The sequence below is a fragment of the Lepisosteus platostomus genome, chromosome 8 (genome assembly GCF_059453375.1).
Source record: "Lepisosteus platostomus isolate fLepPlt1 chromosome 8, fLepPlt1.hap1, whole genome shotgun sequence".
NCBI classification, from domain to species: domain Eukaryota; kingdom Metazoa; phylum Chordata; class Actinopteri; order Semionotiformes; family Lepisosteidae; genus Lepisosteus; species Lepisosteus platostomus.
The window spans coordinates 580,013-596,940 of record NC_142618.1 but is presented as its reverse complement, the minus strand read 5'-3'; the positions used below and the strand labels follow the sequence as shown (position 1 = coordinate 596,940).

Sequence of the window (16,928 nt, the reverse complement as noted above, 5' to 3'; positions counted from 1 at the left end):
TGTATAATGTAGTTATTTTAATCAAAATGATGCAATTCTTTCCTCTCTGGTGCTGTAGTTATTTTATCACTCAAATAACCATTATAAATGTTGTCATAAAAGTGATATACAGTACATTTATAGTAGTTTCCTGTTTGACCTAGTCATGCACATGTGGCAACCTAATGATGTTGTTGGTCATGATACATAAAATGACACCAGAATATTCGGAAAGATGTTTCATATTGTAGTGTAAATGTGGCTTTAATTTAAGAGGAATCTTAATAGCCTGGATACTACAGATTGATTCTTGTGATTTAGACATTGAGCATAGTGGAATGAACAGCTGACTGCAAGAAACTACAAATCACCAGTCAATTGCAATTAAAATCTGGTGAGTGGATTCCTTGGGCATGTGTTATTTAGCACTCTTCCACTCTGTGCACTGTTACATGGCGAATGTAGCTGTGTGCTCATTTATACAATAGCCCATTCCATTAATAGCCCACCTGGAGCCTCTCTGGTTTGATGGGTCACAGCTGGTTTCAGGACCAGACTGTGGAGCAGCGCGGTTCACAACAATGTGGTTGGCATCCCGGTCCTTTCAAAAGCAGCAGGCCATGGAAACAGACAGAGGGATGTCACGGATGAGTCCCTGTGTTGGGCGACACTAATCCATATCGGACTTCATGGATTTTGAAAGAACAGGGAAAAGGTGATGGCTGATGGGCTGATCCACCTCTTGTATATTTTGTCGACATTGGAGGTACTATGAAATTTGTAACACATTCAAGATAGACGTGGAGCGCTATGGTTTTTTTCAGTTACTTATTCATTTGGCTGAAACTGTTATCCAATGGTAAATAAGCTGGAAAACCGGTGATTAACGCTGTAATTGTGTAAGAAATGAGTGCTAGCTTGGTTAAAATAAAATCATCAACGGTTCATTTAATGTCCCTAAATTTTTAGTGGAGACATCTACACATTTTCCATTTCAGTAATACGACAGTTGGCTTTTGTCACCTATTGCAGCAGAAAGTTATGTACTGTACCAGTTCTTGGTTGTTGTTTTTATTTCTAACATGTGAACAGGCCAGTTGTCTCACACCGTTTGATCCTTTTTTCCTCCGTCAGTCCCGTGAAGGGACTCTAAATCCTGTGCATATGGGCCATGAAAGAGTTAGGTTAATGGTTTGTGGCTAGTTGTATAAAATTTCACTGGTTTTGAGACTGGTATGATTTTTATCCAAGTTGTGAATTAAGTGGAGCTTTACGCAGGATGTCCGGGCTTAAATGATATTATGTTAATTTATAGCTCCTCCTCACTCTTTGTTAGAGAAATTAGTGAGTTGAGGTAGTTTGTTTCCAGCTGATGTAATTGAAGAAGGCTCTGCAGAAATATCAAAATCCTTTGCAAAAAAAGGGCAGCTGATTTAAGCAGTCCATTTTTCAATGTTAATGTTTTAAGATAAGATCACTTTATTGGCCATATACAATTTCTGTATAAGGAATGTGTCTTTTCACCTACCCCAACTCTCCATGAGACACACAGACAGGAAGAGAAGCTTGGGATCAGAGCACAGCATCAGCCATTTATATGGCACCTCTGGAGCAGTTGGGGTTAAGGGCCTTGCTCAAGGGCCCAACAGAGTAGGATTCCTCTACTGTGTTGTTTTGTCACATGGTCTCGTCAGTGTCCGGGCTACAGTACATTTCTGACAACAGAAGACAGTGGAGAAAGGCTGAGGAGCGTTATGTTATTGGTGCAAAAACAGTGGAACAGAGTGAACTTTGAAGACAGAACGGTTGGAGGTTGCCAGCTACGTAAAGAAATACTGAGGCAGTGTAGGTTCAGCTTTACTGATACTTATTGGCCCTTGCTTTTCTCACAAAGATGGTGTAGTATCTGAATCAAATTGATTAATAAAGCTAGAAATCTGATTTTTTTTTTAAGTTCTGGCCATTGTCTCCTGTGTGTTTTAGACTAAACCAGGTTTACCTTTTTAAAAGTGATGAGTATGACTCCTTTCAGAGCAGTGCTAGTGTTGTGGGACTGTAATTATCCTGCCAGTATGGTTTTATATAGCAGTAGCATAGAACAGCTCTCAAGCGTTAGAAACCTTTGTTATCCAAACAGCCACCCAGTTTATGCCTGATGTGAAAAGATCACACCATCCCGTAGATTGCTGTACTATGAAAGCACCAGACAGAATCCTAGACACAAGTTTGTCAATGCTCATTTAAAAAAAATTGTCTTGTAAGTGCTCAGCCCGTGTTTTCACAGCTATTAGTATTCAGTGTCATTTCTCCAATATGTCTTGTTAAAAACTGGGGAAAAAGATAAAAGGGTGAAGCAATGTGGCTACTCCATATCCAGCATATTTGTTTTTTCATCTTTGACAAGTATGTAATATACAGTCTGCACTGTACTGTCAAGGAGGCATTAACTGCAGTCTGTGTGATTTCTGTCAGAAGCACTAAGTTAACATGCGAAACAAGAGCCCATGTGTTTTGCAGAAAGAAGACTTCTGTGGCTAGAATAGACATAGCTTTTCCAAGTACTAGTCATTTTCTCCCATAATCTTTCTGCTATAATTTATCTATAAAGCATCTGAACTGTATTATATTTAAATTTTTCATATTAGTTTGAATGAACTTGTTTTTTTTTGCTGGACTAGACAGACTAGTGAAGCACAGGTATTAAAAATTAAACACGCCCAAAGCATCATTATAATACAGTGCTGTAGCCTTACAAATATTTTATAATTTTGCTGAAGACAGCAATTAAAATTAAGAAAAAGGCCTAGGTAACCATTCTCACTCATTAAATTATTGACAGCTAATTTATGTTGCTTTCATGACCTTTGGAACCTCTGGGGTCCCAAACTCTGCTCTTGTTGAGCACATTGCAGGGCAGTTTTAATACCAAGGGATTTTTAAAGCTACAAACGTCATTTCCAAGTTTTCGCTTGCCATAGGCAGTAGATCAAAAGTGATGCTCTGGGTCGGCCTTTTATTTTTTTTTCCTTCGTTTTTTTGCCAGAAACCCCAGGCAAGCTGAAGGCCCAGTACTTCTGTTTTCATCAGTTTGAAGGGAGAGCTTATGCCAGTGAATCTCTGGGTGTCTTTGCAAGTGAGACAATCCACCCTCTAGTCTCACCCTGTGGCTGCCAACTGCCAAGCTTGATAAATTAAGGATTGTTTGCAGAAATGCCAGCAGGGGCATAGCAGGAGTCTGTCACAGTGGGGCAAAACACTGGGGGAGATAGAGAGCATGAGGGAGAAGGGGAGGTAATTTGGACTATGTGGCACAGAAGACATCAGCACAGAAAACTCGCATATGGCAGTCGTTTCTCAGACATCAAGAAGCAATGTTCGGTGTGGACCAAAATTAAAATATTGAGGAATTGGCATTGTCATGCAATGCGGATGATTTTTGTTTTTGAATGAATAGTAGATGTAAGTAGTATTTGAGGATCCCCAGAGCACTGAGACTGATTGAGAAATCAAATACACACACACATTCGTGTTCATATCATGGGTGAGAGCAAATCTATAGGATTTTGAGTCCCTCTTTTCTGTACGGATTGTGAAAATGTGTTATTTTGACAATGATAGTGCAATGTGACAAAACACCAGTTAGGCTTTGTACGTCATGCAGGATCATGCTAAGGCTGATATTTCCAAGTTGTGCAGCTACTGTATACTAGGAGGAAATGTGTAGTTCCACTGTTATTTATGGAATAAATGTCAGTATTTCACATACCCTCTCTTAATATATAATAAATATATTAAAAACACACAGAGACACTCTTGTCTTTTGAGACCCAGATTCCGAGTTCCCCAAAACAGATTGCAACATAAATCATTACATTAAATAAGCCCTTTGTTAGGGAAAAGTTTTGTGTTCTCTTTCTCCTTGTTGGATTTCTGCGTGGAAGTTACAGTACTTACTGTTGACACTGTTTAAGAGAATCTTTATCTTTTGTTATACTTTTCTCCTGACAGCTTGACAGAGCTTGTTAGTAAACCAGCACACTAAGTAACAAAGAAGGTTACTGAGGAAAAAAACTCTGCTGCTGCTTGATTAGGCTTTGATGCCTTGGCACTGATGGACAAGCCAAGTATAACCATTATACATATTGTAATCAATAGAGTTGTCAACTTCCACTTCTTCACATTTTTTTCTTTCCTCTCAGTCCCCTTTTGCTGTGAGGCAGAGGGCTTATGGATCAAAATTTACAGATGTTATGTCCACTCGCTCGAATGCTAATAACCAGTCTAGGACGGATAGTGCTATGTGGGTTTGGCTTAAGATTTCTCTGATGTTGTTGGTGACTTATGGAAATACAATCCTAGAATCCTGATGTTCTGAGTGAAGAAACCTCATTCTTTAAATTGTCTTCAGTGTAATTTCAAATCTTGTTATTTGCGTTTAGACTCCCAAACGGTTCACTGTAGTATGTGATACATAGAACTTTGTGTACATTTGGTCTAGTTTCTGTTCATTTGCAGTTATCAAAAACTTTGTGTTACATACAGAGGCACACTTTAAAAAATAGAAGTCCCACATGCAACATACACATTTTGATATGTGTGTTTTTATTCAAACAAATTAGACTAATGACATCTGCCTGCTTTGTATTTTGATGAAGAGCACGACTAAGGCCAATCAGCTGATGCACTGCAGTTAACTTACAGGCTGTCAATTACAGCCATACCTGCCAACATCAAAAATCTGCAGAGAGGAGAAAATGGTAAATGTCTGACACATAGTCTTCTCCAAGCACTAGACTCCAGGACTGTATACTGCATGATAATCAATCTGCAAAATAAAAGTATATTCTGTACTAGGAAACAACAATTTACCTTGTTCCCAATCCCCCTGGGAAGGTACGGTACATACTCTGGAAATAAAGTAATTTTATAGCTTTCTTGCTCAGGAACCAGAAAGCCATCTTTCCCAGCTTCTTTAATTCATGTTTATTAATTCTTCATTTTTTCGTTTTAAGTTTTCAACCAGTCGGTCAGCTTTTATGCTATAGTAGGAATTTTGTTCAGTTAGCATCATTGCAAACCACATGAGAATGAGGCTTGTTCCAGCAGGGCAGGGCAATAACAAGTTACCATATCTACATGGTCCAATCCATTCATTAGGCGTAAATACTAAAAGACCAACAAACCATAGCATGAAGATTCAAATTGCGGCACCTTGTTTTGAGTTTGAGCATGTTTACCAGAAGCTGCTTCTTTTCCCAGAAGCTGCAAACAGTCTAAGCAAGTGTTCTCCTTGCAGAGGAGGGCCTGAACCACGAATGCAAGCTCTGCAGCCAGACCTTTGACTCCCCGGCCAAGCTGCAGTGCCACCTGATCGAGCACAGCTTCGAAGGGATGGGTGGAACCTTCAAGTGCCCAGTCTGTTTCACAGGTACGTAGAGAACAAACCTGCTTCTTTTCATCTTAATGTCTTACTGAAATGTTCAAGATTTGTGCTCATGTGACCTGTTGTAGGCACAAAGTTCTGTTTTTTCTTCTTATATTTTGTTAATTTTCTTCACTAACTTTAATTTACACATGATGGTGTCTTTCCTGTATCTTTTTCATTAAAATGCCAGTTGACTTCAGACTTCAGCCTCGATGACTAATGCACTGGTCATCACTCCAGGTCCTTGTGGGCTCCTGTGTCCTTTGGTTTTCATTCCACCCTGGACTCTTAATGACTTTATTTGAATCTATATTATCACTGTTTCTGGGTATCTGTTCATTGAGGACAATAAGTTGCCTGTAAAACATAACGGACTGAGGCTTTCCATGACAAGGACTGAATATCCCTCACTCACTGTATATACTGTACTGTAGTATGTGTATATTCGTACACTAACTCAGTTTTCTGCAAAATCTGCTTTTCAGTCTTTCCAACACTTAAGATTATAATCTTTGTTATTTATTTCCAATATTTTTTCATGTGGATCCACCTTATTTTTTTAGTTGTGCACATATGTAGGCATTTGCTGATATGGATTCAAAGTCCTTCTTGGGTATTCTTTTACAAGACAAGTGCAGTCCCATAATGCAGACCTGATGTCTGCTCCCTCTTTTCCTTATTGCACTTTGACAGAACAAGATAGTATTGATTAATGGTCACCTCAGAGCTGTTTTATTATTCTGAAAACAAAATAATCCGCATATTAGCTTTTTTTTTCTATAGAGTCAGAACTCAAAATGTTTGACACCGAATCTTCAACCTCTTCCAAAGTGTGATTCATTATTTCTGGTCTTCAAATGTTTAGATTTAAGTACAAGTTTTATAAAAAGGGAATATTGGTAGACAAGGATAATGGTGAGGAGGCAAGGTTTGAAATGGATGCATTAGGAAATAGTAGAAGTTGTGAGTGAAGTAGATGAAGAAGGAAGGAAATTCTACTGGCAACAAAATTACAAGGATTGTGAATTGGTCAAGTATTGCTTTAAAACAATGTCGCAGTTGAGTCTCAACACAGTTGCAGTGTCTTGTAGAGTTTTCAGACCCCTCCAATGGAGATGAATTTTGTTAAATTCTGAAATGACACATATACATTTTTTTAACTTAATATTTTATTCAAAGCCCAAATGTTGAAACTGAAAAGGGTGAGAAAACACAGTAAATGTCAGAAAAAAACTTAAGAGAAACACTAAAATAAATTGATTTAATAAGTATTCAGACCAAATTAGTATTTGGAGGAAGGATGCTATTCTGCAAGTCAGTTTGTGTAAGTCTTTACCAACTCTGCACACTGACTTGGGGCAATTCATCTTGTCAGATTTGGTCAAGCTCTCTCAAGCTGCTTAGCAATCACTTATGGACTGCAGTTTTCAAATCAGATTCTCAAAAAGATTCAAGATGGGTCTTTGACTATGCCACTCAAGCACAATCACGGTGGTGTTGTGCTTTGGATCACTGTCCTGCTGAAAGCTACATTTTCATCATCCCAGTTTCAGGTTATTAAAAGAGTGAAGCAGGTTGTCTTCTAAGACATCCCAGTACTTCGCTCCTTCTATCCCATCAGTCTTGACAAGCTTATAGTTTTTAGTTTTATAGTGCAACTATGCAACTTTATAGTTGCAGTTTTTAAATGAGTGCTGGGTACATTTTACATTTAAAAACGTGTTTTAGACATGTGAGTTTAGACATTAAACAATATAGCACATAAGTATTTATTTCAAACAGTAGAGCAAATACTGTAGTATATAGTATAAAATATTATTACATTAAAATAATTAAATTAAAAATTATCTTACAATTTCAATTAATTGTTTGTTTTATCAAACATACACTCTTGGGATTTTTTATAGCCAAATTATAACACAATTGGACTAATAATCTAAAACAAATTTAAGATGCAGGTATCCCAGTGGTGTTATTCCTAGAGATCTACCGTAGTTTCTAATTCTCAAATGACACAGGAAGGAGGGAACGGCTCTTAAAGTAGCAGGAAGCAGTGGAGGCACCCCAAGGCAGGTGGCACTGAAACACGCTCAAGTACACATACTGGAGAGCGCCCCCCATGTTAGCCTGCTCCCGTAGATTGAATAATCCATTTTTAAAGTCAAATACCGAGGGCAGAGAGGCCTATAATGTTTAACAAAGGGAGGCAGCAGGCAGGCATAATGAGGTGAGAAAGGAAGCATTACAGGATGGTTGAGGTGACTTACCTCAGACAGCAGGAGCCTGGCTCCCTCCTGCTCCCTCACAGGAAACCTCCATTTGCATCATAAGGAGCTGATGTTGAAAGATGATGGTTATTTTTTGCTGAATGAATAGACAACAGCAATGAGCACAATAAGCCTCAATCGTTCCAAGGAAATTACAGGTTCAACTAAAGTTAATAGTGCTCTGTACCTCTGCCCCCTAACCCCTACCCCCCCTGAAAGTAGAGGCAGTGAAGAGCCCAGGACACGGCAGTGGTATTTTGTTTGTTTTCTGTTTTTCACTTGGTGTGCAAGAGGGGTGGAACAATGCGACTGTATGCGCCACAGAGTTAAGCCCACATAACTGTCCTAAGCATGGTGCTTGTTCTAAGTGGGCAGGCTTGGTCAGGAGAAGTCAGAGACACAGGCGTTCGCTGCAGCACTCCCTCCTCGTCTTCAGCAGCTTGTGAGTGACTTCATACTCATCTGATTTATTTTCTTGGCATTGTCAGACAAGTACGCCATTCCATAAGCTATAAATTGGAACTCCCTCCCACTGCTGTTGGACTGCAGCTCCTGTTTAGCGTTTTATTGATATTTTTCTTTCTCTCCCACCCCCCCCCACCCCCCCCCCACACCACCACCACGTCCTGCCAGAACAGTTTAATATACAAAGCGTGTTTTTTCATCGGGGTGTTAATTTTCCGGAGGCTGATTTGATGGGCACGTCCCCTGTGCTCTCATCGATCAGGCTGAAGTGAGAGGCTGGCCTCTGGGGTGTACCTCCAGGACAGCCACTGCGGAGCTGCACCGGCAGGCAGGGCTGCTCTTCGCAGTCACAGGAATTAAAGGCTTGCTTGTACTGGGAGCGACTCTCTGGAGTGGGGCATGCTTGTGTGTGGCCCAGCTATGCACTGTGCTCTGGGTAGAAAACCGGTGCCCGTGAGTCCAAGCCATCCATAATGTGAAATTGAGTCTGAAGAAAAGCTTCGCAGGTTGTAAATCTGTTTAATGAAACCTATAGGACTTTTAGTCACTGAGATTTGGGAGTATTTAACTAAAGGGAAATTGCCACGTTTTTCAGGTAGCATTCATTAATTTCATAGTGGACATGTTATGCTATCAATTTTGAAAGTGAATGTATTGGCTTTGAAGAAATATTTTAATATTGTAAAATTGCCTCATTTGTATTAAATCAATTGTCAGGCTTTTAAACCATAAATTGGTTGTTTAGCAATTAAAATAAATCCTAAAAATAAATCCAATCCCTAAATTCATTAAGGTATGTCTTATTTTTTATTTGTACAAGCACTTAGCAAAAACCATCATATTTTTATGAAGTTTTAAATAGCATATAAAGCATGTTATTTAGCTATAAAAATAATTTGCATGTTGGGATCTCATAAGTATTAAAAAATACAAGAAATGCAATGTTATTTTGCAAGCTTTTCAATGTTTTATACAGCTGGTCCCAGGATCACAAGAGGTGTATGAAACTGTCTGCCAGTCTTCAGCATTAAGGAGTTACTTGCTGACTGCTTGAGAGCTGGTGAATTCTGTATCTAGACCCATCTATGTCCCTGTGTTGCATCAGGATAATGCTGGCTAGGTTTTTAAATTAATTCACAGAATCACAGTGCTCCAAATTCATGGCCCTAGCCATGCCAGGCACTCTGCTAGGTGATGAGATGAGCAAAAGCCCCTTGGAAAATGACAGAGTGACTGCCATACCCAGAGAAGACTTGACAGGCGTCAGATGTAAGGGAGCCTGAAGCTATAACAGCCTGCCTTTTCCAGCAGGAGTTGCTACAAGGATCGTCTGAAAATTGGGATTGGGGATATGAAGGCAAAAACAAACAATCTGAAGAAAGTTATGTCAGCGATGAAAGCCAAGCATGTTTTTAGTCATGTCACAGCATTGAACTGCTTGTCACACAGCTACTACTTTCCGAGCACTTTTTTAAAAACTTTGAAAACCTATAAATAGTCACGAGTCTGGTAAACAGTTTATTCCTTACTTTTTTTGCGGTCGTTTTTGCAACATTGTCATTCTGTGGGTGGCCTGCGGAAATGGCCTTCTGAAAGTCTGATTCCGTGAAGCTCTTCCAGGAAGAAAAGAAGCAGGCTAGACTTTTGTCCTGTGGGTTAAATTGTACAGAAAGCCAGTGCATTAACTATAAAAACTCTCATAATAGATTTAATAGCACCTTCTATATAAATTAAATATTAATGAAACTTCAGTTGTGCAGCACTGTGTCTGTGGAACTCATTGCCCAAATGTATTTGAGACTCTGTGACCGTCAACATATTCATAACTTGCTGAAAGACCAATTTTTTCACAAAAGCTCTGTGTTATTTAGTTTTACTCTTTTTGTTTCACATTTTTTGCTTCTGTTGTGTATTGTGTGTGCTAATTGTTCAGCACTTTGAGTTTCTTGAAAAACATTTAAATACAATTGTACTGTTATCACAGTAAGTTTAAGTTTATCAATAAACAACAAAAAATGTCATCATATATATATATATTACAAATCATAGGTATTAAGTATGAATTGTAGTATTCCAACTACAGAAATTGAAAACAATGTTAGTATTAGGTATGATCAGCCCCACTGTTCTGGCAGTATTGACGCACAGACCTGATCAGCCTCTGGGTAGACTGCTGTGGGGTGTCTACTCTTTCTGTGCAACTGGAGCCAACTGGCAAAGGCACACTAGTCATAGCTGTCTTACAGATGTTCAGCTGGATTCAGGACAGAAAAGAGAAAGACTTCTAACATTGTTTTTTGTTGTGTTATTGTAAACTTAGCATCGTGTGGTCTTGTTTTGTAATGCTAAAACCTTAGACGTCCAGATTGCCTTGCAGGAATGGAAAAACTGCTGGTTCGAATAGTTTTTCAATGTGTTCCTCAGCAGTGAGGTTTCCTTCAATCTGAATCAAGGGTGTTGTGTATACCAGAAGTTGCCTCCACACATTTTCACAAGGTGTTGTGAAGACAAAAACACACCGCTTAATTAACAAACCTGTCTTTATTTTATTTAAAATATTAATAACATCATGTACCCAAACAATTATTGGTCTAAATGTATTGCATTTTCTTTATGGATCAGTTTATTGTGTATGACCATTGGTCATTGTGGATGACTTTCTCTGTGACACACACAGGGGCTGGAGTGCCATGAGAGGTGACCTTTGAAATACAGTAGGAGAGTCTGGTTAAACAGAGCTACAAGGTACAAAATTGCAAATGCAGCTACAAGTTACAAAAATACTACTCTTTTATTTGCAGTGCAGAGTTGGCCAAATCACTCTGGCCATATCACACAGCAGAAAACGTGTCTTCTTTTTCAAAGGACTAATGTTGATCAACCTGGAAGCCTCAGTTTCCGGGTGTTTTAATGATTATCTGTCCAATTGTCTTCTTTCAGTAAGTCAGGTGAGAGCATTCTGGGCCATGCAGTTCAGGCAACTCTCCATCTTTTCTCAACCTCCTTCCCTCTTGCATCTCCTCTGTAAATTGAAAGAATGGTGGAAAATAGCGTGTTTTATTAAACATACTGTGGAAACTGATGTTCTTTTATGTACTAATGCATAATATTTCTCATGCTGCTGACTGCTCTGTACATAATGCTTCCATAAAACATAAACTGACAGAAATGACGAAGCTGGTGCACAGGCCTGGGGAAATGTCTGTGCTTCCAGCTCTTCATACGGTATTTATCAGTGGACTGTTCCATTTCCATAGGCAAACATTACACCTTTTCATTCTGCCTTTGGCTCCCATGGAAAGAACATACAATGGACGCTATTTGTTTCTTTTAATGTGAACTGAAAAAAGTCTTACATTATTTATCTGTGTGTGGTGTTCATCTTCTGAGTTCGTGATGTAAAGAGATTAATGCCCCACTGATGGTTCACCCAAAAAAGCTTCATATCAGTGAACCGCAGATCATCTTTGGGATTTAAAACAAATTCAGTGAAATTAGGCTGTGCAGAGCCCCTTTTAATAGTGTTAATGCAGAGAAGTAATCATCTGTCAGCTGGATGACTTCGTTTGATTTAAGAAAATAATAAACAGAAAATATCAGAATAGAAATTATTTGATATTTAAAATGTAGTTAAGTAGTGTAAAGCTTACAAAATAACTAACAATTTTGATCTGATACAGCAGGCTGAACTGATACAGCAGATGACTGGTGTTATTTTACAGGCAAAGACATTCTAGATTATACAATTAACATCGCTAACGATGCCCGTTATTTATGACACCTTCCTTCCTCCAGCCAAGTGGTGGGTTTGCGTTAAGGGGTTTTTAGAGCATGAGACTGGGACCGCACTTCATCATAGGATTACAAACGTAGAATTTAAGTGTGTTGGGCTTCCTGTGATAAATGCATTTTATTGATAAAAGTAAAGAAGTTTCCAGAGTAGTGAGTTGTGTCAGCATGTGCGTTGGAAAGGAACATATTAAGTTAGTTTTATGCTGAAAAGTAAAAAAAAAAAAGGAGTAATGCAATGTTTCAATGGTGGAGCCTTCTTTCTTTGTATTAAAGAAGCTGAGCTTTTCTTCAAAAACATTTATAATCTTATAATTTGTTTCATCACTATACATAGCATTTGCTCAAGACAGGAACTCTTCATTACTGCTTTAAACTTTTAAACTAATTCTTCAGTAATTGCAGCAATGATCATAAATAGTGCTCTTGCAAACTAAATGAATCTCACACACACTGGGGAAAAAAAGGATGTCACAGTTACATGGGACACTGGGAGCTAGTTTAATTTAAGATAATCCCCTTAGAAAGTTATTGTGTTTGGCAGGAATGCAGAACTGAATTTATGTTAAAGCACTGATGCAAAAAGCTTAGAACATTGACTTGGGATCAATGGTGAACTATGGCATACTGATTTTAGATAAGTCTGCTGCTTGACTTTATCTATCAAAAGGTCCAATTTGCGTTTTATGCCAGTAAAGATGCTCTCTAATTGCTTTTTTTATTGTTAAGGAGATGTGTCATTTTTGCAATGTGGCAGTTGGTTCTTCAATCTGCATGCAAAGAAAACTGAAAAAAATAAAGTCCTAAAATGACTAAGCAGTTTCACCTAATGAAAAAGGTGTACTCTTTCAGTATTGAGCTATTTTTTAGCTGATGTCCAGCTGTTCACAGACTTAAGGTCAAGTTTCATAAACTGTATAAACGTCACTGAAGCTCTTTGGAGGAACTTGGGGAAATTAATTGCATCACAGTTATCACTAAAAAGGTCAATATATAATATTGTATCTTTGATAACTGAAACTGTAGCAGTTCATAGCCCACTTGTATCTTTATTTTATCACTATTACTTAATTAATGACTGTTTTTTAGACTTTTGTGTGTGTTTTTTAAATGACCTTAAATGATGTTCTTTAATTCATTATTAGATAATATTGTGTGCCTGATAGAGAAGGATTTAAAGCCCTTTAAACCTAAATGATAATTTGTTGTTGCAAGCGCAACAAAAGCAACAGAAGGGGCCATACGTGTGGCCAAGTGTCTGGGCATATCTACAGTAGTAAAGGTTTACAGAGACCTCCCTCCTTTTTAGCTTTCTCTGTCAAGCATTGTTAGCTGTTTTGTGTTTTGGAATTGTCACATTCTTAATTTAAATTGCGGTTGATACAAATAGAAGCTAATCTGCAAACGTTCTTATGTTCTTTACAAGTTTTCTATTATATCTAGTCTGGTTGCTCTTGGTTCTGATTAAACTGTCACAAGGAAGTGAATGATGAAATACTTTCTTTAGTTTCACAGTAAGCCAAGGAAAAGGGGCGTACTTGATGTCCTCTGTGATAACTCTCAGTCCTCTCAGCCATCCAGAAGTGATAGAAATGGAACTATTATTCTACATAGAATATATAAATATTAATAATGTAAGGAACATGTTGCCATCATAAAACATTGTGAAGTTTATTGCACTAAAGGTGCTTAATTTAGTCCAAGAGGCTAAGAGAGCCTAAATACTGGTACTCTTTATCAGTCTAAGATTACTCTCTAGCTATGTAATTAGAATACATATCCAAATTCCCTCTTCCCTCTTCAGATTAGGTAAATGTGTTTATTTTTTAACTAAGATAATCGTGATGAACACGATCATTGTCTCTGTGTGGAAGTCTTGATTTTGATCTCGGTGAACTATGCTTAATCACTTTTGCTAAATAACATAATATTTGTAGAAACAGCTAAGCAAGCTGGCTGTTTGGCATTCATTTTTTATAGGCAATTTATTTTTTTTAGGTTATGAAGTTATTAATTGGTTTTCAAACATTATAAAATAAAGTGTGGTCTATTCATCTACACAATGTTTCTTTCTTAATTCTACAGCTTTTATGCTAAGTTCCAGGTTTAGCTTGTTGGTTTAATTCATTAGTTATTTGTCACATATTCTATGCCTCCGAGACGTAATCAGTTTGCATGTGCCCTACAGATTAATATTGTAGATATAAAGTTTTTTTCAGGTCATAGTGCACCAGGCGAACCATCAGAAGCCTTTTCTGCCAACCCTAACTCTGCCTCTGGCATATACAATTTAATTATTAATAGCATGTCTCCCAGGTAAACCGTTACACCGTCTTAGGGCCTTGTTTTGTAGTCATTAAAATTGGAACATGTTTATATTATTGAAGCTCTTGCATTGAGTACATAAGCTGTGCTGATCTAAAGGCACCCAAAGAGACTCTACCTTCAGTTTCTTTTATCCCATATACTATGCCCCAATGTAGCCATGGGGAAAAGTTTTGAGTAATAAGAAATTTAAATGAAGCCATAAATACTAACTTTACCAAAGTACCAAGGCCTCTGAGACTTGATGTTTTAAATAGCAGTCCTTAAAGCATATGGGTTTATGGGTCTCAGATAACAAACAGCATGTTTGAAGTGCTCCTTTGAGAATACACACGAACTTTCTCAAGTTTACCAGTATGGGCTATTGCTTAATTAAACCAGTGATATTTTTTTTTTCTCCCGCTAGCTATCAGTGTTTGTTTTACAGTCGTTTCACTATGGGTCCACATAAATGAGTTGTCAGTCTACATGAATATTTATACTGTAAAATCTTATAATTAGTAATGTAGATTAACGATGCCAGTATTGGGGCTTGAAGTGATGACATTTGTGTGTGTGTGATTTTTTATGTAGTTAAATTAAGCACTGATATTATTTCCTCCAGCGATATGTATAGTAGTGAAAGTAGTGAAAGCAATGACTGTAAATGAACTAGTGAGTTTAATTAGGGCTGACTTATGAGTTATTGTTTGAAGACTTATTCCCGTTTTTGCCTTGTTTTGTAACATACACGTGTAACTTGTCTTAGAAGCGTTTTCAGGAGTTTAAACCGAAGGGGGAGGTCTACCATGCTGCTTCTACAAATGAGCTTTCTTTCTATTCACTTCTCACTCGAAAGGCATGAAATTCCCATTGTGATTCAGTCCTCTGATCTTCACACGCACATGTATATATTCCCTGCTATCGGAAAGAAATCCACTTTAAACGAAGGACTTCAATACATATGCTCTTATTAAACACCCTGCTGCTTTTGGGGAGCCTTTTTTGTAAGGACTCCATTGAGGAAATACCTTGCAATACCTTTGGTTAAAAAACTAAATAATTGTTTTATTTATACTATATTGATACTTTATCTCATACAGCTGGATGGTAATCATATAGTGATGTTTGTATTGTTCAATTAATATTATTTATCTTAAAATCTAAAATTAGACTGATATAAATGCAGTTCTTACATTTTCCCAGAAAATCTTCAATTTTATGCAATGTTAAAAAGTAAATTCTTTATATTTCAACTGAAACAAATGTAACATTTGTAGTACATAGAAACATACTGTACAAACCTGTCTAGTAAGGACCCAGTAGCATAATACTTCTGTATATTATTTGTAAAGATTGTTTCCAGACTTATTCCTTCATACAACTGCAATTGAATACGCTTTATTCTGCTGTAAAAAAGCAGCATTGCATTTGCAGCAAAACAGAGACCATTCTAACACTTTCGCCAATCGGTACAGATCTGAAATAAGCTCGAGAGAGAGAGAGTAACAGAAAGGTTAAAAATATTAGAAACTATCAGTGGCAACTGAATCTTAATGGCTGAATAATATTGATTAATAGCAGCAGGAAAATCGGTTTCCTTATCTGTGACCTTTTTTGATTCACAAGGATAATCCAATAAAATTTTCTCTTTTTTTTCATGCCATTGCAGTTTTTGTGCAAGCGAGCAAGTTACAGCAACATATCTTCTCAGCTCACGGGCAAGAGGACAAAATCTACGATTGCTCCCATTGTCCTCAGAAGTTCTTCTTCCAGACAGAGCTACAGGTAGGTGTTGTGCTGCTTTGTGTCTCCTGTGCGGCAAGTAGCAGCTGTGTATATAAGATTGCTGTTGACAATAATGACTCCACCTGTTACAGGAGTATGCTAAATGCACACAGTATAGGACTAAATCTCAGTCTAGTGGAGCACTTTCTAAACTACAGTACTCATGAAACACGGAAGCAACATCTGTAGGGCCACACCATCTGTTAGGGAAGTCAGGTGTGAGTTTGGATCTGCTTTCAACACAACTGTTGATTTCCCCCAAAGAGACTCAGGCTGCCTTTGCTTGTTATGATCCAATGGAAATGTGGTGCATTTTTAAAGCAGCTGCACGCAGAACAGGTGAGCCTGACCAGAGCCTCCATATCTGAATCCCCAAACAAATTTTTGCTGGGTAAGTCCAATTGCAAGTGCAATTGATAAAGAAAATGACAGCTGCATCAGGGATTGGTATTGCTTTATAATTCAAGAGGAGCTTTTTAATCAATGATACTGAGAAACGTTCCCAAGTAAACACATTTTCTGGACACTCTTCAAAATGTATCAGAGTTTTTCTTCTTTTTTTCTAGTCCCAATTTCCTGGATGCATTTAAATAAAATCCAAACAATTAGCATGTTTCCTATTCCAAAATATTCAGGCTGAAGTGATCACTGAGCTTTTTACAAAAACACATACTTAAGAATTACTTTTGTGACTTTTAAGTAAAGGGCTGTTCACACTGCAGCATTTACAGTATTTACTGAGCTGAAGAATCTATATATGAGAATGTTGCCTTTTAAACTGGAGCATAAACACTTGGTGAAAGGCAGTGTTTATGAAACATTGCATTTCACAGCTAATCAATTCCAGTTCCTTTCCTTTTATTTTCCTTTGATAGGAGGAATAGCCTATGATTTGGGTGCAAGGTACAGTA

The 16,928-nt window shown here is 37.8% G+C and overlaps 1 protein-coding gene and 1 long non-coding RNA gene across 6 annotated transcripts in view; one reads left to right on the top strand and one right to left on the bottom strand.

The window, feature by feature from the left end:
* The window catches only part of znf521 (zinc finger protein 521), a 188,633-nt gene that overhangs the window by 146,897 nt on the left and 24,808 nt on the right, over positions 1-16,928 (top strand). For 4 of the 5 annotated variants that reach the window (XM_088641987.1, XM_088641986.1, XM_088641988.1 and 1 more), the window contains 2 exons: positions 5,276-5,407; positions 15,902-16,017. In XM_088641987.1, the coding sequence (XP_088498113.1) occupies positions 5,276-5,407; positions 15,902-16,017 (248 nt within the window). Of the gene's footprint in view, positions 1-5,275; positions 5,408-15,901; positions 16,018-16,928 lie in introns of those variants that run through there. The other variant, XR_015940675.1, reaches the window with a different exon arrangement.
* LOC148655473 (uncharacterized) overlaps positions 10,663-16,928 on the bottom strand; it is an 86,179-nt gene continuing 79,913 nt past the window's right edge. The window contains exon 5 of the long non-coding RNA XR_015940676.1: positions 10,663-11,158. This is a non-coding gene — a long non-coding RNA (uncharacterized LOC148655473). The remainder of the gene's footprint in view (positions 11,159-16,928) is intronic.